This window comes from Danio rerio, chromosome 2 (assembly GCF_052040795.2).
Source record: "Danio rerio strain M-AB ecotype USA chromosome 2, GRCz13ab, whole genome shotgun sequence".
Classification (NCBI taxonomy): domain Eukaryota; kingdom Metazoa; phylum Chordata; class Actinopteri; order Cypriniformes; family Danionidae; genus Danio; species Danio rerio.
In genome coordinates this window covers 21416468-21443645 of record NC_141022.1, presented here as the reverse complement: position 1 = coordinate 21443645, position 27178 = coordinate 21416468, and the positions used below count along the sequence as shown (strand labels likewise).

The following is a 27178-nucleotide window of genomic DNA, read 5'->3' as shown; positions in this document are numbered from 1 at the left end:
CCATTCACGCTGTCAACATACAAATTTAAAACAAGTGAAGTTTATTTTATGAACTAATTTTTGATCACGTGCTTATGATTGCTTGCGGTTGGTCCTGCATTATTCAATGTATGATTCACCAATCTGACGATTCCTAAGCTTGTATAAATACCCTAGGTTCCATATAACAGCCATCTTTGTTTTTGAAGACTCCCCCCTTTCACCCCTACCTCCATCCTTCCCTAGATGGGTGACACAGTGGCCCAGTGGTTAGCACTATTGCCTCACAGCAAGAACGTCACTGGTTCGAGTCTTTACCAAGCAAGCCGACCTTTCTGAGCTTTCTGAGAACCTTTACACTTTCTCCCAGTACTCACGTGGGATTCCCCGGTTTCCTCCCACCATTCAAAAACATGCAACTTCAGTTAATTGACTAATCCAAATTGGTACCATAGACGCGCTCCTAGTAAGTAGTTATTTCTAAGAAACAATCACTATCTGTTCATTAGCTGCTAGAGCAGGGGATTTCTTGAGATCTACTTGAGCTTAAACTCCCCTCTCGCCTTGCAAACAGGAGGGAGCCCTCGGCTCGAGGATCTTATGAGCTCATGGCACTCTCCCAGGACAGCATGCCAAACAAGCTTTATTATCAATCATCAGCTAAGTGTTAACTCTTGAATAAATGTCTTATGTACTGTAGCACGGTTTATTTTGGCTTAAGTGATTTCAAGTGGAAGAAAATGGATAAAAAAATAAATGTTTTAGGTCAAAATTTGCGAACAAAATGAAAAGAAACATTTGAATATTAGGTAAAGACCACATTCTATAATGATTGTTTTGTAAGTTCACCTTTGATTATTGACAATTAAATTGAATCGATTAGTAATACGCATTGCTAAGCACTTGGTTTAGACCAGAGATGACCAAAGTAGGACACACAGGCCGAAGCTGGCCAATTGTAACCTTTGATTGAGCCCATCCTCCCATTTTATTGCTGAGCTACAAAAAAAGCAGAAGACATTGACAAGCAAATCAAAGCAAAAACTAGTGTAATTCTGTTATGAATAAGATTGTTTTGATTTTATTGTAATAAGTTGAAAAAATACTGTATTAGCTAATATAAAGCAATGTTTTCTAGTCATTTCTAAATATTATTAAATAAACTAGAAAATTACTGATGGCACCTATACCTTTGGCCCACTAGCCTCAATCATGTTTGGTTTTTGGCCCTTCATAAGAAAATATTTGGCTACCCCTGATTTAGTCCATTTTAAAGGAGGTTTTCTCAGTAGTTAGATTTTTTTTTTAACCCTTAGAAAATCTCAACCAAATATTGACCTATCCTAACAAAGTATACATCATTGGAACGAAATTGGTGATTGTTAATAAGCTAGTTTGGCATGCAGTCCCTTAAGCCAAGGGCTCCCTCCCGTTTGCAGAGCGAAAGGGGAGTTTGAGCTCAGGTAGATCTCAAGAACCCCCCACCCCTGGAACCTAAAGGACTGCTATGTGTTGCTGGTGGAATTTGACTATGTTGCTGATTTGGTATAGTCAGTTTACTTATGTCTCATGATTTGGCCTGTGGGAGGAAACTGGAAGACCCGGGGAAAACCCACGCGACCACGGAGAAGAACATGAACGCCACACAGAAATGCAAACTGGCCGGGTAGAGACCCGAACCAAAGGCATCCTTGCTGTGAGGCCACAGTGCTAGCCACTGGGCCACCGTGCTGCCCTATAAAGGAAAAAGAGGAGGAGACGGGGTGGAAAGGGGAATTCTTCAAAATGTAAATGACTAAGGGTATGATGCTTGGTTATTTATACTGAGTTAGGAATCTCCTGATTGGTGGTCCGTACATTAGCTTGACTCGAAGCCAGCAGAGTCAATCATAAGCTTGTGATCTTCTCGAAATTAGTTTATAAATAAACTTCAGGTATTCAAATTCCAGTTGATGTATAAATCTCAATATAAAAAAAAAATTAAGTAATTAAAAATTACATTTACAGCATGTCAGGTTTTATGACCCAAAGTCACAAATGTGTTTATGATTTATATTTTGCAACATAATTTTACAAACATGCAAAACAATGTGCAGTTTTACATAGTCGCTAGATTAAGTGCATGTTTTGTTTGTGTTTTTTGAATTAACAGTCAGATTTAACAGTTGTTAATTCCCTTTTTAGGTATCCAACTGGTTTGGAAACAAAAGGATCAGATACAAGAAAAATATTGGAAAATTCCAAGAAGAAGCCAACATGTACGCTGCCAGAACCGCCGCTAACGCAACCAGCGTCTCCACCCACGGCAGCCAAGCCAACTCGCCTTCCACACCAAATTCGGCCGGTGAGCATTGCTATAAATCAACACACAAACAACAGATGTGTTTGTTTTTCATTGGCCCGCTTTAGTCCACAGCCCTGCTTTTAGAAGAGAAATGCCAGCTTTAATGTCACCAACTGGCAAATAAATAGTTCACCACTGCAGTGCTTTATATTTTCCTTTTCTTTAAATCATTTCCTTTCCCATAAAGAATCCTTTTTATGCAATTCAAATCTCCCATTTCTTTATCTACGTCGGTAGTCTGTAGACTCTTGCTTTTTTGTTGAAGCATTCATCTTTTACCTTCAAAAATTGTTTGGCTAAAATGCTATTTTGCTTTATCTGGTTTGAACTCACCCAAGGTACTCTGTTGCTGTTGTCTGGTTGACCTCATGGATGTCATTATGATGGGATGGTCAAGCCTTTTGTCCTATAGCCTTGAAGTGATTAGAGGTCCATGTACATTTGATTAGTGCCCTGCGGCCTTTAAAGCGGAAATTAAGTTAAGCCCTGCTCTCTCTTAAACATCTAGGGAGTTCTCCTCCATTAAAAGACAAATAGCATTCTTTGATTCCTTGTGTGACTCAATTAGCACATCCTGAATGACTCGGCTGTGGCGGTGTAACTGTACTGTCCATCTTAGATGTCACTGCAGTATTAATGAAAGTCTATTTCAGGCCTTCTTGGCCCATTGTTGATCCTGGAGCAGTTTAATTGTTATTATAGTGTTTCCCAGTTGCAAACATTGCTTTATCTGGTTTATTGTCAAAAGTGTTGCCATTTTACCCATGAGAAGTCCCCAAATATTTGTAAATGTGACTGCACTTTAAGATATAGTATACGTATCATAGATGATACGTTGTATTTTGGTGTGTGAAACTACAATATCAAAAAAACTGTGGGTGTTAAGGTAACAAATTTTAATAATCAAATTAAACCACATATTTTCTAAGCTGTAGGTAAGTGATCATTTTAAATATCAATGTCTTCTCGACAAATTGCTGAAACCTTGTAGTTTGAAGGTTAATATTTTACTTCAGCACTTATAGCAGGGAAAATAAGAAGTCAACACATCACCATTTTTCTCAGAAAACATATTTATAAAGGTGCTGTTGACTTGAAATGTTCACCAGATGTTGGCTACAATCAAATAAATCCATATATGCAAAGAAAACTAAACTAATTAGACTACAAATAAAGTTATACATAATATAATAAAATCACACAGGGAAAAAGTATTGAACACATGAAAAAAAGGAGATGTAGAAAGACTGGGAAGGCCCAGACAGCAGTTGAAATCTCTCAGTAGTTGTTCAGCAACCCTCTGCCCTTTGTCATTGTAAATTAATATTAGTTGCTTTAGTCCAACATGCACATTATCAAGATGATGATGATGAAACCAGGGTAGACATTTCAGCAAGACAATGATCCAAGACATAGCCAAGCAAACTCTTAAACGGTTTTAGGGAAAGAAAAAAAAAAGCTGCTCGAATGGTTCAGCCATTAACCTGACTAGAATCCAAAAGAAAATACAAATTAATCATCTACTTTGATAGCCAAGACCCACAGAACCATTAAGATTTGTTACACTCCGTTGTGAGTAATCCATTCCCCATATGAGAGGCATCTTTAAGCTGACATCACCAAAAAAAGCCTTGTTTTGTTTTATTTAATGCCTGTATTGGTTTTGTTTTACCAAAATCTGGTTTAATTCCACGTCAACAGCTCCTTTAGAAATATTATTTCCAGAAAAAAACGACGTGTTCAATTTGTATTTATTTATTTATTTTCTCTATATAGTCTTTTAATTTGTTAACAAAAAAAATCTATTAAGCTATTGTTACACCAAATTGCATGTTATATTTTCTGTGATCTAATGACACACTATAAAGCATGAAAAATGCAGTAAAACATTTTGCACTTGTTGTTCTGATGCTTAACTACCTCTTTCATCTTTGAGTCATGTACATGTATATTAGTGCCGTATAACGTCTCTACATTAGATCTCTTCCTGCTGAAACAAAAACAGCTTAAACTAGCTTAGGGCTAGTTATCCAGTCTTTGCCAAGATGGTCATGCAGGTCTAATTTGATGGTTTTAGAGGGATTTGGGCACTGGCCAGCCAGCTAAAGACCAGCATGACCAGGCTAAGAAACCAACCACAAGAGGAAAACAACATTAGGCTAGTGGAGCAGGGCGATTCCAAATCTGCTGTCTTTATTATACATAGACAAAACCCTAACCAAATGTGACCCGATACGTTTATAGTTTGAAGCCAGATAAGGATGTTTTGTTTTATTTATGTTAAAATAAAAGTCCTCAAAATGTGGTTGTTATGTGAAGTACATTAGAGAGTGGATTGGACAATTGATTCAAGTGAAGTCTAAATAAATGTTGTTGATGAGTATTGTGCCTTTCTCTTGTAAATTGATTTGTTTTGATTTCATTTTCATTTGAATACATTGCACGTTAAATTTAGCAGACACTTTTATCCAAAGCAACCAGACTGGATTAGAGTTCTGATTTTGAAAGGTGTCAGAATAAAAAAACTATAAATAAATAAATAAATAAATAAATAAATAAATAAATAAATAAATAAATAAATAAATAAATAATAAATAAATAAATAAATAAATAAATAAATAAATAAATAAATAAATAAATAAATAAATAAATAGTTATTATTTACTTCTATATTATAATCCAGAATTTGAAATTAAATAATATATTAAGTGGATTTTTTTGTATATATTTTTAATATATAATAGAGTTTATAATAATTGTTTATTATTTTATACCTTTTTAAAGTGTTACAGTTCAAAAACAATCCAGACATATTGGAGAAATATACTCAAACCATTTACTTCAAAATAGATAAAAAGTATTCAGTCTGTTCTTAATGAAAGTTTTTTTTTTTTTTCTATGACATATATTGTATTAATCCATTCTTCAACTGTTTTTTTCTGGAATTGCAATGGAACATTATTTACATAATTTTTTTACAATTTGTTTTCACAGATGTTATTGGAAATTTTTAAGTATATACATTTAATATGCATTGAAAAAATATTCTTAAAATCACTATTGTAAGTTTAATGCAGAGATACCCAAAGTAGGGCCCACTGGCCAAAGTTGGCCCATGATAACCTGTGATTTAGCTCACCATCCCATCAGAGAAGAGAGAGAGAATTAATGCCTTTAGCAAAGATTGTAATTTCTAATTTAGCATAACCTTTGTTTGTTTGTTTGTATGTTTAATTATTGAGCTACAAAAAAGCCAACTGAAGTGAAATGTTTTAATTAAATGCTGTGCATGAATCAGATTTTTAAAAGTGTAAGTACTGCCACTCATAGATAGTGGACAATACAGAGAACAGCAATTTGAAAGTCATGACAAAACCAGGTGCGACTTGTGTATCCAGCATTGAGCACCACTGTAAACATGAATTAAGTATTTTTTAATAGAAGAAGTATTTTTTTATACATTTGAAAATTACTATAACAGCTATAATGGTAGGCATTTCAACCTTCAACACCTCACCCCCCCCCCCCCCCCCCCCCCCCCGAATCAAGTTTGCCTTTTGATCCTTCATAAGAAAATGTTTGGGCACCCCTGTTTTAATGGGATGTAGAGCTCAAACTAGAACAATGATATTTAGAAATAATATAATTATGGTCATTATTGATCTGAACATACTATATATTTACATTTATCAGCATTCTCTTGACTCATTCTGAGCATGTAACTTATGTGTTTTTCAGCTCATAACCCTCACTTACAACATCAGCTCTGCACTACTAACCCTCCTTACATCAGTCTCGCTGTTGCATGACTGTTTCTTGTCTTTATCTTCTTTCCTTTCTTTCTCTCTTTTCCTTCTCTCTTCCTCTTAGGTTCTGCTGGCTCTTTTAACATGAACTCCGGGGATTTGTTCATGAGTGTTCAGTCTCTGAATGGGGACTCATACCAGGGGGCCCAAGTGGGGGCCAACGTTCAGTCACAGGTAGGAAGAGAGGGCAGATGACTGTAACTAATGCCATTAAATTAAACCCAATCACACATTGTGCTGTCCAAATGACATTCCTGATTACTCCACTCACTAAATCACTTCTGGGGTTGCTGTAGTTTACCAATCTAAATCTATTATTGCTCTGACTCTTTTGTTGTTGTTTTTATTGAATTTTAAAGAAAGGCCCCTAGAATAGTTTTTTTTTTTTTGCATTTTTTATTGGTTTTTGCTTTTCTTCGTCCCTCTTTTTTGAAAGCCAGCACATGCTGTTTTAAACCAAATAATGTAATATTTAGAGGGCCAAACACTGAAGGTACTTAGGCATCTATTGTTAGAAGTTCTTTGTCTTTTTTCACCGATTGGTTTAAAACAATCATCCCTGCCATCGTCATTGGATTTGCAACACGTGACCCCCTATATTTAGGCTGCATTCCAGTTCAAATTGCGGTCCCACTTTATACTAAGTGGCCTTAACTAATATGTACTTACACAGGAATTAATAAATTGTTACAATATACTTATTGTGTAAATACATTGCAGTGTACTTAGGCTTAATTAAATACATGCATGTAATTACATCTGTAATTAACTTTTGTAATAACATTTGTAAATACACTGTTGACCTTAACCCACCCTTAAACCTATCCATGCCACCAATCCTGTCCATAACCTAACATCTATCCCAACTCAAAAGCACCACAAGTGTTCTTAGATACATTATAAACACAGTAAGTTCTTTGTATTTATTTTTTTTATGTAAGTGCATAGTAGTTTAGGACACTTAATATAAAGTGGGACCCAAATTGGTATGCCTTTTACTCACTGACTTTCATCCTTCTTGTTGACTTGGGTGTGTCTCATTGATTGCGTTACAAAGTCTCCACTACAGGCAGAACATCTGACAGTTTCATAGGAATACGCTAAACCCTTGAGCTCTTGGAAACTACACAGTTGTGATGTCGCAATTGCATTGCATTGCATTCTCGTACACATAGGTGCTGGAGAGGACATTTGAAGTAGGCTTGAACATAATCTAGCAAAATAATAAATCAAAATAATCTACCAGTAAGATAACTTACTAATTTTGAAAACAAAACAATATTTTTTTGCTTGTCTAGAAAATGCTGCTTGATTTCATTTTTTAGATTTTTCGAGTAAAAAAAAGTGGTTAGGATATATGAAAAATTTCTGCTTGAGACTTTTTAACTAAGTTCATGGCTTAAAGCACACTGGGCAGATGCACTTAGTGCACATTCAAATTCACTTGATATTTGGGAAAAATAATAGTAAAAAGTCTGTGCACCCAGAGCATAGTCTAAAAGAGATATTCTTTTTATCTTAATCAGTGTTTTTTGTGGCAAAACAAATTTGCATTAAACAAATATGTGTTTTTATCTCCCATTCTCTTTTAAAGAGAGTGATGATCATGCCATGGCACATTTGCTATTTACATGGCATCACATCAAACAATAAGTCAACCATTTTTTAAATTTATCAAATAGATAAAATTGCCTCATGCTGTAACTGTCCAAAACATTGATATATTGACACAAAGCAATGCTGAGCAAATATTTGTACTTAACAATTTTAAATAAATATGTACGCTAAAAGATGTCTTCAGTAGAGTGAGTACAACATCGTTTCCTCATCCATGAGAGTAAAGGGGAGTAAAACTAAAGTAAAGAGAAAGTAAAGAGGCTGAAGGGAGGAGGCTTGTTCTTTATCCTTGTTTTGCAGATGATTTGTTGAACTTGTTTTCTCTCTAGTGAAGGGTTCAGTTTTTCCACTTATAAATAAATAGCAAATGCACCATGGCAAACTGACTCTCTTAAAGGGAATGGAAGATGAGATTGATTGGTATAAAGCTCGTCATGCTCAAAACACACCCATAACGCATTAAGAGAATAAGCACAACCCTGTTAGACCATGTACTGGGACACAGAGCGTATTTTTCAATCCTTACAATAGTAAAAGTGGATTCGGACATGCCCTTAATACTTTTGCACTTTAGACTTTGTGCCTAGATCACTAAAAAAGAGCCCCAAACTTTGTGACATTGTCACCTCACACTGACCACAACAAATCAATTTGGTCAAAATTCACATACGATTAAGTAATTTTACAAGTAAACCTATTTATGATTTTTCTTCCATTTTCTCCTCTTTGTCTGACATACCTTCTGGTTCTGCTTAATTGCTGCTAGCAGCTATATTTTATTGTTTTGTTAATCCATATTTTTAAGGCAATATTTTCTGTGAGTTCAAAATGGTGTGTTTCTGTCATAAGTGATCAAACAGTTATCGTCTTGTTTTATATCCTTGTCACAACAAAGTTCATCTGTGAGCTCCAGCCGCTCATATCCCAGTGTCGGACGCGTGTAGATTTGTGTTGGTGACGGGCCTCCTGACCTTGAGGACGGTCTGGGGTTACGGTTTGCCTCCAGCAGGCCATTGTCAACTTCCAAATGAATAGACCATCAGAGACAGTCTTGGAAACAATACAGCTCTTGTCAGCAACATTGCTGTCACGTCCGCCACCGCGGCAGCCTGACCTTGCCCGATACGCTAGCATTCAAACACTGAGCACTTCGGTTTGTCCTCTTTTGACGTCCATGTTTTTCCTTTCCTAACGAAGCAACTTCTCCAAATGCTCTGGGTGATTCATGAATATTCAGTGCCGGAATCCCAGAGGAAATCTTCTGAAATGAGTTCATGTGGTGCAAGAATTACACAAGAGAGATTTTTCATTAGGCTATTTGATGTTTTGAAAGTGCTGTGAAAATGTTTCAAAAATGTTTTGAAAATATTTTTGCTACATATTACTTAAATTGTTTAGTTAGTATTTTATCATTTATATATTTACACATTTATTTACTTCTTTTTCAAACACATATTTGTTCAAATAATTAAATCAATTTAAATTAAATTACTTGTTTTAAATAAATGTGTATTTATTATATTCAAATATTATACTATTTCTTGGAATCTTGTTTTACTACTACTACTCCTACTACTACTACTACTACTCCTACTTCTACTACTACTACTACTACTACTATAATAATAATGATAATAATAACAATAATAATATTATAATTATATTAATAATAATGACAATTATAATAATCATTATTATTATTACTATAATAATAATAATAATAATAATAATAATAATTATTATTATTATTATTATTATTATTATTATTATTATTATTATTATTATTATTATTATTATTTTATTATTATTATTATTATTATTATTGTTATTATTATTATTATTATTATTATTATTATTATTAATATTAGTAGTAGTAGTAGTAGTAGTAGTAGTAGTATTAGTAGTATTTAAAATAAATTAATAATAATAATTATTATTATTATTATTATTATTATTATTTTTTTTATTATTATTAATTATTATTATTATTATTATTATTATTATTATTATTATTATTATTATTATTATCATTACAATATCACAATTAACTGAAACCACATAATGTAATGTAATCATACTTAAATGTAATTAATTGATTGATAACTGATTAAAACATAGTGGATTTTAATGGGAATCATAATTTAGATGCATATTTTAAAAACTGTATTTAAATGCATTTATGTACACAAACAAACTGCCACATGTAATTACTTAATAATAACTGTTATTTTCTTTTAAACTTACACATATTTACAAGTATAGTAAAAAAAAAACAATTAAGATTAAAAATGGTATTAAAAATTAAATAAATTAGTTTATTTATATACTTTTTCATATACACATTTTTTTATTATTATAAAATATTTTATTATTATTATTATTATTATTTTATTTTAATCTCAAGTAATTAACTGAATTCCCCCTTATGATTAGACTGTAAACACAGATGTATTCCCTCATCTAAAATCCAGAACAAACCGTGTCTTGTTTGATATCTGCAGCACAAACATTTCATTCAACATTTGATGACCTTTTGGGCTGCCAATATCCTTCTGATATCAGGCTGACCTTTTCTCAGCACAGACGTCTTTGTTTTGAACGCTTTTGTGTGTTGTGTTCCGGTGTCTGCAGGTGGATACTCTTCGCCATGTTATCAGTCAGACAGGAGGATACAGTGAAAGCCTTGCTGCCAGTCAGATATACAGTCCACAGGGCATCAATGTAAGTCCGCACTCTCTGTTTTTCAAGCTTGTACCTGATTCTGCTGTTGTCTTGATGTGCTGCTGAGTTTGCAAGGGGGATTTGACAGACTGTACTGGGCAGCAGGAGAGACGTGTCAGCAAACATCCGCGTACACTGCTTGTGTTGGGGACATTTAAACAGTCTGACAGAAGATTAGGAAAAAATAAATAAATAAAAAATCTAGAAGGGTAATTGTGGTTCATCAAAGGTAAAAACATGGTATTGTTCAATATATTTGCTGTTTTAAATGTAATGATTACAATAAAATGCATATAAAATGTTTAATTAACTTAAATCCAAAAACTAACACTGAATTTAATCTAAAATCCTACACCTTAAATTGAAATGCATGAAACATGAATAAATAAATAAATAAATAAATAAATACATAAATAAATAAACAAATAAACTAATTTTATTTATAAATATATTAAAATATATAATTTAAAATAATAAAAAAATAAACAAAATAATAATTATTTAAAAATATAATTCAAACTAATAAATATTTTAGATGGATGTATGGATGTATGGATGGATGGATGGATGGATGGCAAACCATTATATTATTCAATTAATTAATAAAATTAATTATATACTTTAAAATAATAATAAAAATAAAATAAAATCAATTAAAACATTTAATTATAAACATTTAATATGAATGGATGGATGGATGGATGAATGGATGGATGGATGGATGGATGGATGGATGGATGGATGAACAATTCTTAAGATATTATTGGGACAACTTAATTGTATTATGTTCGATCCACAAAATTTGTAAGTTAACTCAATTAATTTGTGTTGGGATAACATGAATTAATTGTGTGGAACCCAGCAGTTTTTACCGTGATGGATAGAAATACAGATCACAGTATTGTTGACATCATCAATGAAAATCTCCAGAGTGTGAGACATAAAAAGTAAATCCTGTATTTTTATACAAAATTATTACCTGACCAAAGCAAGCAAACATGGAGTACAATCTATATATTGTACCAATCAGTTTTTTGATACAATTATCATTATTTTTCAGCAATAGTAAAACATTATTTTGATTTTAAACTCCTTATTAGCTTATTTAGCTTAATTTGTTGTCACAAGACAATACAAGTTATAAACAATGTGATTTAAACTAGGGATGTCCCAATCAAGTTTTTTTTTTACCCGCAAGTCCAAGTCCAATGATTCTATTTTGAATATCAGTTAGCTATGGCAATGTTGTCAACAACAACTTTATATCACCTCCAGACTGCAGGAATCCTCGGTTGTTGCTAGATCAGATACGGTTTCGGCCAGAAGTTTATGAGATTTATTTATATTATTTATTAAATTTCCCATTAATTGTATTTTTATAGCATCTACCTAAACACTAACCCTAAACCCACAGTACTGTAAAAACAGTAGTTGTACAGAGTATTGTTTATTCATTCATATTTTTTTTTCGGCTTAGTTCCTTTATTATTCTGGGGTCGCCACAGCGGAATGAACCACCAACTTATCCAGCAAGTGTTTTACGCAGCGAATGCCCTTCCAGCTACAACTCATCTCTGGAAAACATCCATACACACTCATACACTACGGACAATTTAGCCTACCCAATTTACCTGTAGGGGTGAGGCAGTGGCACAGTAGGTACTGCTGTCGCCTCACAGCAAGAAGGTCGCTGGGTTGCTTGTTCGAACCTCGCTCAGTTGGTGTTTCTGTGTGGAGTTTGCATCTTCTCCCTGCCTTCGTGTGGGTTTCCTACGGGTGCTCCGGTTTCCCCCACAGTCCAAAGACATGTAGTACAGGTGAATTGGGTAGGCTAAATTGTCCGTAGTGTATGAGTGTGTGTGTGAATGTGTGTGTGGATGTTTCCCAGAGATGGGTTGCGGCTGGAAGGGCATTCGCTGCGTAAAAAAACTTGCTGGATAAGTTGGCGGTTCATTCCACTGTGGCGACCCCAGATTAATAAAGGGACTAAGTCGACAAGAAAATGAATGAATGAATTTACCTGTACCGCATATCATTGGACTGTGGAGTAAACCGGAGCACACGGAGGAATCCCATGCAAACACTAGGAGAACATGCAAACTCCACACAGAAATGCCAACTGACCTACCCGAGGCTCGAACCAGAGACCTTCTTGCTGTGAGGCGACAGAACTACCTACTGCACCACCGTGTCACCAGTATTGTTTATGTTATTTATTACATTTCCCAATAAATTTAGTTTTTTTAATTTCTATTCCTTTACCTAACCCAACTCTAAACCCAACCATCACAGTACTGTAAACATTAATTGCTGTTATACAGTCTCAAAAAATGATGCTGTATTGATGTGCGTAGCCTTTATAATAATGAGCCTTTAAAATAATGAGAATATACACATATATTCGTGTCTTGATCGGGAGGTAACGTCCGATTCCGATCGAGGCTGAAACTGCGATTAGGCTCAATTTCCGATCACATGATCGGATCTGTGATGCAGTTCGGGAAATATTTATAAACTATAAAGTCTTAGGGTTGCAACCAGTGTTGGGTAAGTTACTTTAAAAAAGTAATAGATTACTAATTACTGAAAACTACTGTGAAATTGTAATCTGATTACATTACTAATTACTTAATGTAAAAAGTAATCAGATTACTAATTACTTTAAAAAAAAAAAAAAACTTACAAAATATACAAAATAAACTGCACCTCTATCAGTGATTTTTATTCACTGAAAAAAAATAAACATTACAATGGGTTGATCACAGAAACTTGACATAGGCAAATATATGCTGCACATTCTTGTCAAGCGACTTGTGATTTTCAACTAAGTGCACCTGGGATATTCGAGGGCATGCAAAATGCGCTCCCAGTAAATGTGCGTGCATGCAAAAGATGCAATATGTGAACAGCCCCATAAGGAGCTATGCTTCTCTTCACACTCAGGAGATACCTCAACTCCCAATCCTGCTCAAAATAATTTAGCATGTATAGGCTGGGTTGTATAGGCAAAAACTATATTTGTAACGTAAGTAACACAGTTACATTGACTTTTTTGTCCCACTTTATATTAAGTGGCCTTAACTAATATGTACTTACACAGGAACTAATAGTTTATTATAATGTACTTATTGTGTAAATAAATATATTTACTGTGTACTTATGCTTGATTAAATGCATGTATGGAATTACAACTGTAATTAACTTTTGTAATTACATTTGTAAATACACTGTTGACCTTAACCCACCCTTAAACCTATCCATGCCACCAAACCTGTCCACAACCCAACCTCTATCCCAACTTAAAAGCACCACAAGTGTTCTCAAATACATTATAAATACAGTAAGTACATTGTATTTATTTTTTTTGATGTAAGTACATAGTAGTTAAGGACACTTAATATAAAGTGGGACCGACTTTTTTACTGTAAACAGATTACACAAATTTAAAATGTAATTTTTTACGCTACTGCGTTCCTCAAAAACGTAATTAAAATACACTAACGCGATACTGTTGAATGTGTTACACCCAACTCTGGTTGTAACTATTATTCAAGTATTTAATAATCAAAATTATTATGCCTCCTGTAATTTAAAAAAAAAATAATAATTTATATTTTTCAAGTGTCTTTAATGGAGATAAGATTTTGTTTTCAACACATTTTTAGCAGTATATATATAAATAGTTTTAACTATTTTATATTATAAATAACTATTTATTTTGCAAGATACTTTAAAGTATTTTAAAAGACTTGTGTAGGTTCATAAGAGCATGTTTTTAAACAATTTTAAGGTCAGTACTATAAGTCCCATTCATACATTTTTTTTGATTGACTTGACAAATTATACTAACTTCAATTGACTTGCCCAATAATCCCTAAACTTAGAATAATTTGGCAAGTCAATCGATAAAAAAAAAAAAAAAAAAAAACCTTCCATAATCTGATAAATAATAAATATTTATTCCAGCCAAATTAAAATAAATAAAACATTCCCCAGTAGATTAATTATAAACTGTTATAAATAATTATAAATATAACTGTAAACATGTTATTTGTCTGTTAAAGAACATTTGGGAAATATTTGAAAAGGAACACAAATTTCACAGGAGCACTGACACATTTGAATCAACCGTAGATGTTTAGTTTCCTCCACAATGCATCATGCTGTGATAGTGTACAGTGAGCTATGCCATTTAATAGGCTACGCACCCCAGTCGTGCTGCTGTATTTGGGCTCGTGTGCTGGGGGAGGGAGAAGCGCACAGGCCAGCATGTAAAATCCACTTGGACAAGCCGTGTCGCCGGCAGAGGAAATTGATCAGACAGTCTCAAGGGAGGCTGAGCGGAGATTTGGGACAGCAATCCAAGTGCATTGGTCATATCACACATCTGCCACCTTAACAGCACTGACAGCGAGCCAGCAAAGTGTGAGCAGGGGAGGGAAAAAAAAGACAAACACAGTAACACAGGCTCTCTAAATAGCCGCTGTGGAAGTGGCCCAGTGTGTCTGTATGCCGTCTGTGGCTGATAGAGAGCATGATTGTGTCCCAGTGGTTTATGATGATGTAAATACCTCTCTTGTGGTTAGAATGCAATAGTCCAGGATGAAATGTAATGTAAAGAGACGTTTATGTCAATATGTTGTATGTATGTATAAATTATTTATTCATAAATGCAATCAAATCTGAAAACAAACAAACTAATTATTTATTTTATTTGCATTTCAGCATTAAGCAAGATCTGAATACATCGGGAATACTTATTTAATTATTATATATTTTAAATTAAATTATTTAATCAGTATATGAGATGACACTTTATCTGTTTTCAGATTTTAATGTAATTATTTGTAAATTAAAATCTGACAAGACATTAAATCTGATATTCTGTTCCATTCACAGATATTGAAGGTAAATATTTCTGAATTAAGAACTGAATTGGCATTATATATGATATTGCGTTTCAATTATTGGAGGGTAATATTTAAAAATAAAAACTGAATAGGCATTGTTTATGAAATTCTTTTTCATTCACAGATATTAGAGGTAAACGTTTCTTAATTAAAAACAGAACAGGCATTATTTATTATACTCTATTTCATTGACATATTGAAGGTACATATTTCTAAATTAAAAATTGAATGAATGAAAGAACAAACTAACGAATAATGAATAAATAATGAATGAATGAATGAATGAATGAATGAATGAATGAATGAATGAATGAATGAATGAAATAAAGTAGTTTTAATATGGATGAATGGACAGACAGAAAAACCAATATATTATTCAAATAATGAATAAAATTAGTTATATAAGTAAAATATAAAAAAATGGATAAACGGATGCATGGAAAGATAGACAGATAGATAGATAGATAGATAGATAGATAGATAGATAGATAGATAGATAGATAGATAGATGGATGGATGGATGGATGGATGGATGGATGGATGGATGGATGGATGGATGGATGGATGGATGGATGGATGGATGGATGGATGGATGGATGGATGGATGGATGGATGGATGGATGGATGGATCGATCGATCGATCGATCACAATATGTTTTGACATTTTGTGTCTGTCATGTGGAAACTGGTGAGTGAACCAGAATACACAGACAACTAAGATTCTTCCCAGATGAGATATACAAAATGTTGTTTTAACAGAATAAACAATAAGGCAGCAAGCAACAGGAAAAACAAAAGAGTCATTATATATGATATTAGGCTTCATTCTGTAATTTTAAAGATAAGTATTGAAAATGAAAAACTGAATAGGCCTTTTATATTATATTCGGTTTTATTCAGTGATATTGCAGGTAAATATTTCTAAAATAAAAACTGAATAGGCATTGTATATGATATTCTGTTTCATTTACAGCTATTGAATGTAAATATTTCCAAAATAAAAACTGAACAGGCATTATATTTGATATTCTGTTTCATTCACAGATATTAAAGATAAACATTTCTAAAAAAAAAAAAAAAAAAAAAAACTCATAGGCATTATAAACGATATTCTTTTTTATTCACAGATATTGAAGGTAAATATTTTTAAATTAAAAGCTGGACAGGCATTAAATGTGATATTCTGTTTTATTCACTGATATTAAATGTTAATATTTTTAATTAAAAACTCAAAAGACATGATATTTTTTAAGCATTTATTAATTTAAGATCTGAAAATATTAGAAATATTGTTTTATTATTGGTTATTATTTTAAATATATGCATTTAAGGACATTTTTATTGTGAGCATTTCTGAATTAAAATCTGAAAGGACAATTTATCTGAGACATTCTTTTAATTGCATAATGTTTCATATTAACATTTATGAATTAAATACGATCTAAATATTCAAGTTCATATTCTAGTATGAAGAAACAAAAAACATCATGATCACAATTATTTAAAAAAATAAATAAAATAATTCTGAATGTAAAGAAGAAATAAGAAATACAACATTTGTTGTATTGATACAGATTTAATCTGATTTTCTTTTTTTAAGATTTTTCACTTTATTTGCATAGGTATTGTGTAAATATTGCATAATTTAATGAAATCTTATTTTATTCATATTAAAATGAAGAGTAAATGTCATATTCAGTGTCATATTTCTTGCTGAAATTTCTAGTACAGATTTTAAAACCTTAACACAATTTATTTCACGTTTGTATCAAAATTAAACCAGGGAATTTTCAAGCCTAACCAGCTGTTAGGAATAAAGAAGAAAGCTGTGGCCTGAACATTTGCATCATAACGCACTGATAATGTAGCCAGCGAAAGTGTCTCAATCTTCCAACAAATTCACTGTCTTAAATAACATGATGTTTTTCCTTCTCCTCCCAGATAAGTTATTCTCCCTTTTTTTTGGGCTGTGGATAATGACGGCCTGAGACATAAAGCATTTATGTGGGGGAGCTTTTCCTCTCGCCCATGCGCTGTAATTACGCCTTTGAAATAGACATGGGGTGTCACCAAAGCTGAAGATTTGAAAAGTTTTTTTTTTTTTTCTCTCTCCCGCTCTGCTCTTTCTTTTTTGATTACAGACTGCCTCTATCTAAAATAACAGGCTGGGAAAATAAGAGGCTGCCAAAGCCCATTTCTAGTCTTTTTTTCTGATGGCATGGAAATTGCTATTAATGCCCCAAATGCTCTTTAGGCAACCTGTCTCCCGGACATGAAATGGCCTCCATTTTAGGTGCCCATTATACTTTCATTCCTTTAGCCAATGTGATAATTTGCAATAATTGATTCCTCCATCATCTGTCTTTTGAAAATCATGTTCTGGAAATGACTCGCTATGACTCGTAATATGCAGCATAATGTCATTCCTTTTGACAGCCTCACTTTGTGACTCACTTCTTGCAGAAACGTGTTTATAGTGCGGGAATTCGCTATAGTCGCTCGGCGTTTAGATTTAGGGCTTGATGATAAAACGATAACTGTAATTGTCCTGATGGAATTTTCCGTGTTAAATTTATAAAAGAAGTTCGATATAATGTTTGCTGTGCACGCTCCTTCCTTAGTTACTTTGAATATAAAGCTTTATAATAATGTTCAAATACAGTCCTCAGCATATATAAGTACACCCCTCACAAATCTATCTTTTAAATTCAAAGTTTTTAATAGGAAATTATACAATATTATATTTGTGCATATACATTAGATTAGTCAGTACTGAAGCCAAATCTAGAGCTTATCTAACAGAATATCTCATGATAACTGTCCAAAAACTAGTACTCTAACAGTACATGTGATAATATTAAATACTAATTTATTAAAGAGGAAAAATCAAGAAAAGCAAAAAATCTGAAAAAAAAAAATTAGTTAAAGTTTTCTAGGTTGTAATTTAAAAAAATATGTACCTTTTGCTTGACTTTAATTGTATTATCTTTCAATTTCTAAATATGTTTGATGACAAAAATATTTTTTAATAAATATATATGTTTAATAAAACTGTTTTGTTTAAATGCACCAAAATACATTGTCTGTATGTAAAACAATAAATGTATACAAATATTAATTTTCAAAATGGGGTACTCAATTATGCTAAGCACTGAATAAGCAATAAATGTGATTTTAACCCTCTACCACACACATTGTGATAAATATATATATAAAAAAATTATATATATATATATATATATATATATATATATATATATATATATATATATATATATATATATATATATATATATATATATATATATATAAATTATGGAAACATTTATTTTTTAAGGTACTTTATGAAATGTTGCCATATGGCAACAACATCCAAAATAGGATGTAACTTAGAAATTTCAAATTTAAAACTTTCCTTATGTTTCCTTAATAATTAAATATTTTGTTGTTTAAAATTATTTAATTGGTGTTGTGGTATCATAAGCTTTAACACCGAACTTATAAATGACACCCTACTTTCCAACAACTCATACTCCAACAGCTTTCATTCATTCCATTCTTTTTTGCTTAATGTTAATAAAAACAAATCTAATATTGTAATATCTTGTATGTAACACATTGTAATACATATATATATATATATATATATATATATATATATATATATATATATATATATATATATATATATATATATATATATATATATATATATATATATATATATATATATATATTTAATGTAGCTACTAGCTAACTATGTTTATATATATATATATTATACTATATACTATACTACACCTGTCTTATCAGCATCTGGGATAACTTACCTTAACTGATAATGGAAGGATGATCACACACACATGGTTAACTTTAGACTTTATAACGTTATAAATAATCTCTTCAAAGAATAAAGCGAAAGCAATAGGTGCTGCTTACAAAAAGAAAAATCTGGAACTCTTGCAAGCAGCAGGACTGTGGGTGCATGTTCAACACTTTTTTTTTTTTTGTCTAGTCTATTTGAAAGAGAACCAAGCACATCAGTTGTGTTTCAAGGCCCAGTCAATAGTTGCTTCACTCAAGGAAACGGGAGCAGGCACGCGTTTTAAACAGTCGTTTACATCACCTCAGCTGTTAGCGCGAATGATTATTTCCTCATTCGGTATTCACCTGCTTAATAATTTTTTTTTTAGGCAAACGCAATTATTTTTTGTCAGTTTTGTTGCTCCTCAATTCTAAGATCGCCTTTGCATCCATATTGGACCATCCTTATTGTCTAACCTTTTTTTAAGAATTATTATCTGGGAAAATTATTTTCAACCAGCCAAAGTGGCTAGTGGGCGTGTCTGTTGAACCCGCCATCACTAAAATCTACCCGCAAAAGGTGGGTTGGCAGGTGTTAATGCCAAGCCCTCGTTGTTAGGATATGTGGAGGCTTATATCGTGATATGAGTTTTTTGTCATGTCGCCCCACCTTTAAACTAAAGAATAATTTTGTCTGTTATAAGGTCAAAGTGTCAGATTTTGCTATTTTAACTCCAAAATTAATGGTTTATCTTGGACAACAATAATGTTAACAAAAAATATTGTACGTAAATGTATATTACTGGCTGTCCTGTGCATAAAAAAATTAAAATAAATAAAATAAAATAAAGAAAACAGTTCAACAGCTTATGCCTTCTTTGCCTATATACCTAGTAGTGCCAATACCATGATCTGTCATTTATTTAGCTATATTTGAAAACAGAGTAACACAAAAACTTCTGTTCTTCTATTGGTCAACATCACAGAAGTATGAATAGTAACACTAGCTGGGTTTACATCTTAATGTGAAGCAAATCTTTTAAAAAAAAGAAAAAAAAAGAGAAAAAATAGAATTGTAAATAAGTTGCATTTTCATCAAGTTCTTAGAGTGGCTGACTTTAGTATTGGTAACCTAGCAACCAACAGTAAACAAGGCAATGTCACAGTTATGTTTACTACATCATAGCAAAGTTCCTTTAAGGCAAGTCATTTCACTTGGCGGCCATCTTTGAAATGTCTCTCTGGCATTCTATTTGAATGGGGAAATATTAAATTCTCCAAAATGACTTGCCAAGCTTACGATTACATTTCATATTACGAATAACCAATGACTGCGTTATTCTCCATATAGCAATCACTGATTGGATTCTGTAATAAAAAGGCGGTGCTTCATTCGCCATATTGACAGTCACACTTTTCCCATTCTAAAGTATACGAGAGACATGTCTTGTGTATTCTATAGTCTTTGATCATAGTTTATTTGGTAAAGAAATTTCCGTCTTCCACTTTTCACACTAACCTACATGCACTTTCAAAACCACCAAGCCACCAAAAGCTAGCATAAAAATATTTTTGGGGGTGGCAAATTAAGGGACTTTAATCTGATACGTCATCACTCGTTTCTCATGTAATGGAAACCCAGCTACTGATGTTTATGATAGCAGTAAAAAAAACATATTCTAACACTTAAAATGAAGGTTTAACTTGCAAAAATGCCACCAGTAGGTGGCAACACTTGCTCAAGAGATTTATTTAAAAAAGCTTATCCGCTAATGGAACAATCTACATTTTTATATAAGAAAGAGTATTTTATTCAAATCAATTTTATTAATTCATTCTGATAATTTATTGAATTTATGAAAATGCAACAGTTAATGCTTGTATTACAACCTCTAGTAAAGGACATTAGTCTGTTTGGTTATCCATTCAGAATAATAAGAGAATAGTGATCTTTGTTTTAAAAACAGCAAAAAGTGTGTTTTTCAGTTTATCCAGAATCAGGCAGCAATTATCAACTTGATTATACAAAATGAAAATTAATTTTTTTATTTTTTTTAAGCTTGTATATTTTGAACATTTGGACTTCACTCAGAAACAAAAATATGAATCTTTGAATGCCTTGAAATGAATTAATGAATTAAATTAAATTGAAGGGTTTTTTTTTTTTTTTTTGCCAATTATCAAAATTGACTGGAATGTAAAATATAATAATGATATTTTTTTTACATCGTTTTGATACATCGTTCAGCACATTTAGATTATATGACAGAGTTTGCAGCTAATCACCTGAAGTGTTGTTTTTTGAAAAAAAATGCACATTTCCTAAACTTTTTTTTTTTCTCTCACAAAAGGCAAACGGCGGCTGGCAGGATGCCCCGACACCGTCCTCAGTGACCTCGCCCACAGAAGGACCCGGGAGCGTCCATTCTGACACCTCCAACTGATCCGCTTCATTCATCTTCACCATCTTCAGACTGCTCCACTCCACATCAACACATCCGCAGATCTGGATTACTCTCCATCATGGTCACACACAATCATGCCGTACCACCGTGGAACATTTGGAATACTTTACAAGATTTTAGAAAACAATTATGAATAAAAAAAAAGACAAAAAACAACAACAAAAAAAGATGTGTTTGTACAGTTTTCACAGTGTATTTTAGGTGGCACAGGGCGACTAACTAACCTGTGACTGTTTCAGTCTTATTGAGGCTATTGTTAATGATGGAACAACCAGTCGTCGTGTTTCAATTTAAATGCTTCATTCTACCTCTCAGCAAAAAAAAAAAAAAAAAAAAAGGAAAAGAACAATTTTGTTTTCTAAAAAAAAAAAATGTTAATAACAGATACCACTTGATATAGTGCTTGAGAGGAAGCTCTCCTTATTGGTACAGTCAAATAATAATGTCTCTTTTATTCATTCATTGTGATATCTTGACTTTTTTGTTTCTTTGTTTGTTGTTTCCCTCATTTTATTTGTCAGAAAGCTCTGATTTTCTGAATTTCACAGTTTGTGCCAGACAAAGCTAACCTTTATTATACATGTTTGTATAAAACACTCATTTGGAAGCTGATTATTATGTATTTCCTCCATTAGATAAAGGTACAACTTCACTTTTATCATAGAGAGCAGTCCAAACAACTTCTGTCATAGATTTCATTTGGACTCATTTCCTCACTCTGTTTGTTTTTGAGGACACTGTCTGCGAGTCGATGAAAATATAACTGATTCCGGAAATGGCGGAAGCATCAAGTCATTACGGCCCATAATGACATTTCCTCCCCGCTTTCACTTCAGATTGCTTTTAAACGCTCCCTTAGTCCCTTTCCCCAGCAAGTGAAGGAATTTAACATAAAGAGCGAGATATTAGTTTGATTTATACAAACGGTACCCCAAATCATAAACAAAACAAGCACTAATGCTCTTTATTTTTTGAAATTTGTTCCCTTTTTAAAAGTGTTATTCTTTATCATTATTTTTTTATTATTATTAGCAAAAGTCTGCATCGGTATGCCATGTTCTAGCAAATGCTAATCTGAGGTATTGTTGTTTATCCTGTAATTTGAAAACCAACTGTGAGTGTACAGTTTTTGAAACAATAATGTACATTTAATATCATCAGAGTGTTGCTGGTGAGCAAAATCCTTTTGTGTAAATGCTTTAAAAGAATATGAAATATCATTCTCATCGCTGTTCCAACATAATGAGCTTTTCTCAGTTTTATATAGCCGAAATGCAGGGGGCATTTACACGACACCTCTTTCTACTTATTTTGCATTTTGTTTACAGTCACAGGTTTTAAAAATATTGCTTTTTCTGTCTTTATGTCAGGGGTGTCAAACGCAGCCCTGCACAGTTTACCCTGCTCCAACACACTAACCTGTAGGTTTCAAATAAGCCTCAATGACTCAAATAGTTTGATCAGGTGTGTTTAATTAGGGTTGGAGCTAAATCGTGTAGAGCTGCGGCCCTCCAGGAACCGAGTTTGACACCTGTGCTTTATGTAAACTAAAAAAGGTAACATAATATAAGTTGCGTCCCAAATCGCATACTTATGCACTATTCTACTCCATTTTGTAGAATAAATAGTGTCAGTAGTGCTGCGTTCACACTGAAAACTCTAAAACTAAGAAGTGCACTTTAATTACCCAGATGATGCACTTATTCAACCGGTAAAATGAAGTAAAATAAAGTTTTCACGCACTCAATGACTGCAGTTTTGCTCATGTAGTGGAAGGGGCGGAGCTATCGGGCACACATGTTGGATTACTTTATTTATTTTTATATTGTGAAAGCAAAATTCTCCTATGAGAGTGATTACAGTGCCTGCTGATGAAGAATGCTGTACTACTCACAGCAGGTATTATTTGGTACTTTGATCATTTATTTCACTAATTTGACAGTCAAACGTCATCAGGGAAATGGGTCAAATTTCCGCTTAGTAAAAAACAAAAACATCAGTGTTCCATTTGGGACAACCCTATAAATATATTCTGTGCTGTTGAGTGTGTACATGCATAAGTACATAGTGCATCAGTGCATAGTGTGCCATTTGGGATGCAGCTATAGTCGTTTTTACTGTTTTTGCAATGTGAACGGGATAGTTTTGAAAACGTCATCTGTATTTAAAGTTTTTCAAAAACATAAAGAGAAAACTTTATTTTGATGGTCTGTTTGTTGAGTTTAAGCTACATTGCATCTAGATGTCAACCTATTCTTATTTGATTATAAGTAGACTGTTAGGTTGAGGTTAAGGTTGGGGTTAGGGTCTGGGCCGGAGCAAGCTGAACTGCCGCTCTAGGCAAAGGACGGTCTGCCACCCTAGACGCAGATATAACTGAGATATAACTGAGGGCACAAGAGGTGGGGGTAGTGTCGGGGACGCCGCCCTCTCTATTCTGCCGCCCTAGACATGGTAAGGGCGCAGGTGGTGAGGGTAGTGTCGCGAATGGCACCCTAGACGCAGATATAACTGAGATATAACTGAGGGCGCGAGAGGTGAGGGTAGTGTCGGGGATGCCGCCCTCTCTGTTCTGCTGCCTCTATGGATGTGCTGGCCCTGGTTAGGGTTAGTGTAAGTTGAAATGTACTTGCAAAGTTTCTTAACGTCAGTTAAAGTCGGTTTAGCAGCAGTGTCAACAGATATTAAGCGTACAATCTACTAATGCTTAAATGGACCATCGAAATAAAAAAAAAATTAATTGTTACCAAACTTTTGTTGTACATCAATATCATGTGAACACATCTAAATTGAAACCTTTGAAAACAATAACATTATTAGCTCCATGTAAACTACAAAAAAATTTATGATAAAAGTAACTTCGGGATGTGTTTTTGAAAATGGTAAGATGAAGGTATTAATTTTTCTGTTATGTGAACTTACTCAAACAGAAATGGTTAGAAATCTTTAAAGTGCTACACAGATTGTAGGGAATCTGTTTTTTTTTTTGTTTTTTTTTGGAAAGATTTTCGATAACTTTGGAAATTGTTTGCTAAATTTTCACTATTTATTTTACAAAAATACAGAAGAATCCTTTTTTAGCATCTCATAAAAACGACATTGTTATCATTATCGAAAACTACAAAAATATGATTATGTACAACAGTGATGTCATGCACTTGTGTGTTCAGTATACACTCATGAGCCAGAAGCTAACAATCAACAACAGTGGACTACAGGACTGTATGTGTGCAGATTCATAGTGTTTCCTCACAAAGTTTTCTCAGCCAACTACTAAATGCAGTTTTTTTTTATTTATTTTTTTATTCATGTTAATCAATGTTGTCACCTGTTTTAACTCACAGATGATGTGTAAATGTATCCAAACTGCAAAGACCACTGGCATCATTTCCATATACACCACAAAAAAAAAAAAAAAAACATGAATTTGTAAAAATACAAAAGTCACATGTACTACATTTTAAGTCCATAGGGATAGGCTTGTACAACCAGGGTGGACAACAGGATTGTGTGTGTGTAGATGTGTAGTTTTTCTTTACAATCTGACATCATGCCACCTGCTGGCCTGGCATACAGAACACAACACTTTTAAAGTCAGATCCCAGCAGACACAAAACATCATAAGACGTTAATATTAGGTTAGATTTAGGTCGCCAGCATCAAAAGACAATTTTGACATCCATTAATGATGTGAAATGACGTTGATATTTGATTGATGCCTTAGAAAGTGGCCAAAATCCAACGTCATATTGGTCAAATACTGGCATTTATTCTACAGGTATGGCAACCAAAATCCAACGTCTATATACGTCCTAGTGGTAACGTCCACACAACCTCAAGCTTTAGCATCATTAAACGTTGATATATGTTTGGTTTTAGGTTGTGTTGGAAAGTAACCAAAATGCAATATCTATTTCACAGGTTCTGACGTCAACCCGATTTTCATTTCCAAACAAAATGCAACATCCTATGACATTGGGGTAGAACGTCAGTCTGATGTCATGTTGACGTTCTGTGCCTGCCGGGGTCAGTGTGAATAGGATTGTTTTGACAGCATTGTCTTCTGTACACAAAACTATTTCTGCACATCGTTGTTGTGCAAACGTGCCCTCAGAAACGCAACACACGGGCATGTTTACTCCAGTAATTTCTTAGACCTACTTATATTATTAATGCCACCGTTTCCATTGTGAAATCATGACAGATGAAGCTCTTTTGCCTAATTGAAGAAAATTATCTTGAAAAATCCAATAGTTAACTAATTTTTGTTGAAAATATATCCCTGTCCGTCAGGGCTCCAGCTAATGAAGTTTGTTTTGCAGTACATCGAATCAGAATCCATTTAAATGGGGGAAGTCATTAAGTTAATACGATTTGAACATTTCGACGGTCACTCTTAGCTGTGTTAATGCAGGTAAAGCATCCCCGAACACAGAAATCCTGCTTCTGAACAAGTTTTAAAAGGTGATTCCAGTCACCCGTCTGTGTTCTAATGTATATTTATTGTTAATATGACATTGCTTGTTATATCATCACTGCCCCCTGTTTATTTATTCTCGCTAAAACACTCGTTCTACCAAAAACATCTTTCCAAACAATTGCCAAAAAAGGAAGAAGCTCCGCCTCTTTGATGGATTTTGGGAGGGAAACGTTTGGGAACGTTCCATCGCTGTTCTCTAAAACCAAAAATGTACAAACTGAAAGTAGCTTATGTGTGTATAAGAAACAGAAGTATGTGACGGATATTTCACTGCCTGTGTCTTCAATAATGTCCTTCATTTCTTGAGTTTCCTTTTGTTTATCAAGATGCCACTTTCGTTTTGTGATAGTTTGAAAGTAATCATGCTAAAATGAAAATCAAACATGCATCATCTGTTATTTGAACGACACGCACTCTAGTTTGCTGATGGTTGCCATTGTGAAAATGTATATATATTTTGTGAAATAGACTTGACCGCACCTGCTATAAATGCATTATTAGACTTCACGATTATGTACCATATGAAGCATTGAATTCCAGACTATTCTGTTTGGGTTCTCCCTCCCCACAATTTCCACCAACTTTGTCTCAAAATTGACATGATTATCATCAATAAATGTTGTATTGCTCACTGAACAGTATTGATACACATCGGTATGTATTTTTGTGAGATTTCTCTGTTTTGTTATTATTTTTTATAAAAGGTTTTACAGGGTGTAAGGCTTTTTTTGTTCTCTAATTCATGTTTGGGGACCATTTTAAGACAGAAAATATGGGTGGAGTGTGTCACGATAGTTAATTCAGTTCACAGTGAGATTTTGCACACTTCAGGTTTAATATCACACAATTACTCAGCCTGAGATTTTAAGTTCAGCCCTCAACAAATTATTTTATTTTACTTTGTTGCATGTGTTTTGTTTATAATAAAATACTGCAGTGTTTTGAGTAAATCATGATTTTTTTTCCCTTTGTTTACAAATACAGTATATACTGGTAAAAATGCTCTAAATTAACAGTAATATTGTAGAAATAAAAAATGAAATCCAAGTTTG

General features: G+C 33.1%; 1 protein-coding gene across 7 annotated transcripts in view; it reads left to right on the top strand.

Annotated features, from left to right (window-relative positions):
• The window catches only part of pbx1a (pre-B-cell leukemia homeobox 1a), a 133126-nt gene extending 106351 nt beyond the window's left edge, over nt 1–26775 (top strand). For 2 of the 7 annotated variants that reach the window (XM_087239974.1, XM_087239976.1), the window contains exons 6-8: nt 2164–2323; nt 10378–10467; nt 21533–22244. In XM_087239974.1, coding sequence (XP_087096100.1) covers nt 2164–2323; nt 10378–10424 — 207 coding nt within the window. In that variant the 3' untranslated portion in view covers nt 10425–10467; nt 21533–22244. 7 annotated transcript variants of the gene reach the window in all.
• The last annotated feature ends 403 nt before the right edge of the window (nt 26776–27178 follow it).